This window comes from Galeopterus variegatus, unplaced genomic scaffold, assembly GCF_000696425.1.
Source record: "Galeopterus variegatus unplaced genomic scaffold, G_variegatus-3.0.2 Scaffold3237, whole genome shotgun sequence".
In the NCBI taxonomy this organism is placed as follows: Eukaryota; Metazoa; Chordata; class Mammalia; order Dermoptera; family Cynocephalidae; genus Galeopterus; species Galeopterus variegatus.
In genome coordinates, this window is record NW_007729348.1 from 212,998 (window position 1) to 213,926 (window position 929).

The 929-nt window shown below is 44.7% G+C and overlaps 1 protein-coding gene across 1 annotated transcript in view; it reads left to right on the plus strand.

The window, feature by feature from the left end:
* Window positions 1-929, plus strand: part of LOC103600129 — a 54,069-nt gene that overhangs the window by 37,202 nt on the left and 15,938 nt on the right. Inside the window, exon 10 of the mRNA XM_008584358.1 lies at window positions 240-393. Within this exon, the coding sequence (XP_008582580.1) occupies window positions 240-393 (154 nt within the window). The remainder of the gene's footprint in view (window positions 1-239; window positions 394-929) is intronic.

The following is a 929-nucleotide window of genomic DNA, read 5'->3' on the forward strand; positions in this document are numbered from 1 at the left end:
AGTTCCTCGAGCCCTTGGAAGGCCTAGTCTTGTATGCTGCAGACTGAAGAACAGAGTTGAGGTGACTCCTGCCTCCCAAGAACTCACAGTACCTTGCATCTGAGAATAGCCAGTGTCTAGAGGCATTTTCAGAAGAGTTTTGAATGCTTGGGAGAGACTAGCCTGGAAACCAAAGAGAGATTATTGCCATGCTGATCTGGACTCAGGTGACACCTCAAACCTTTGGTCTGTGTCCCCAGTTCATTGTCCTTGAGTTCTGCATGTTCGTGTACGTGAGGGACAAGCTGGACGTGTTTGAAGGCAAGCTGGAGAGTTACATTGACTCCAAGAACCAGACAGGGACCTTGACCCCAGTCATCCTGCAGGTGAAAGAGCTAATCAGCGTCGCCAAAGGTAAAACCATCTGCCACATTCCTACCACCTACGTGGGAAACTGAGAATGGGACCTGTAACTGGTGGCAGGTATGCACGTGTGGTAATTATTGCTGCTAGTATTCATATTCCCTGGCTGAGATGACTGGTCTTGGGGGAAAATGTGTTAGAGTTGATTTATGCCTCCCCGGGTTGACGAGAAGAACAAAGGGTTCAGAACACAGATCATTGCATTAAAACCTACCTGGGTTGAGCTGAACATGCTCTGATAATTTTCTCATCTTAAATAGCCTATTTTGTTTCAATGCCAGTGGGAAGGACTAAATGATCCTCTATTTTCCACTTTGGAAAAAATAAAACACCAAGACTTAACCTTTCTTTAAGATGATTTATTTACATCTCAAACTGTGCCTGAAAGTCACATTTTAAAAATAGACCTCAAACTTATTCCTCTTGTCTAGCTGAAATTTTCTGTCCTTTGACCAACATCTCCCCAATCCCCCCACTGCCCTATGCGCCTCTGGTAATCACCATTCTACCCCCTACTTCTTTTTTTT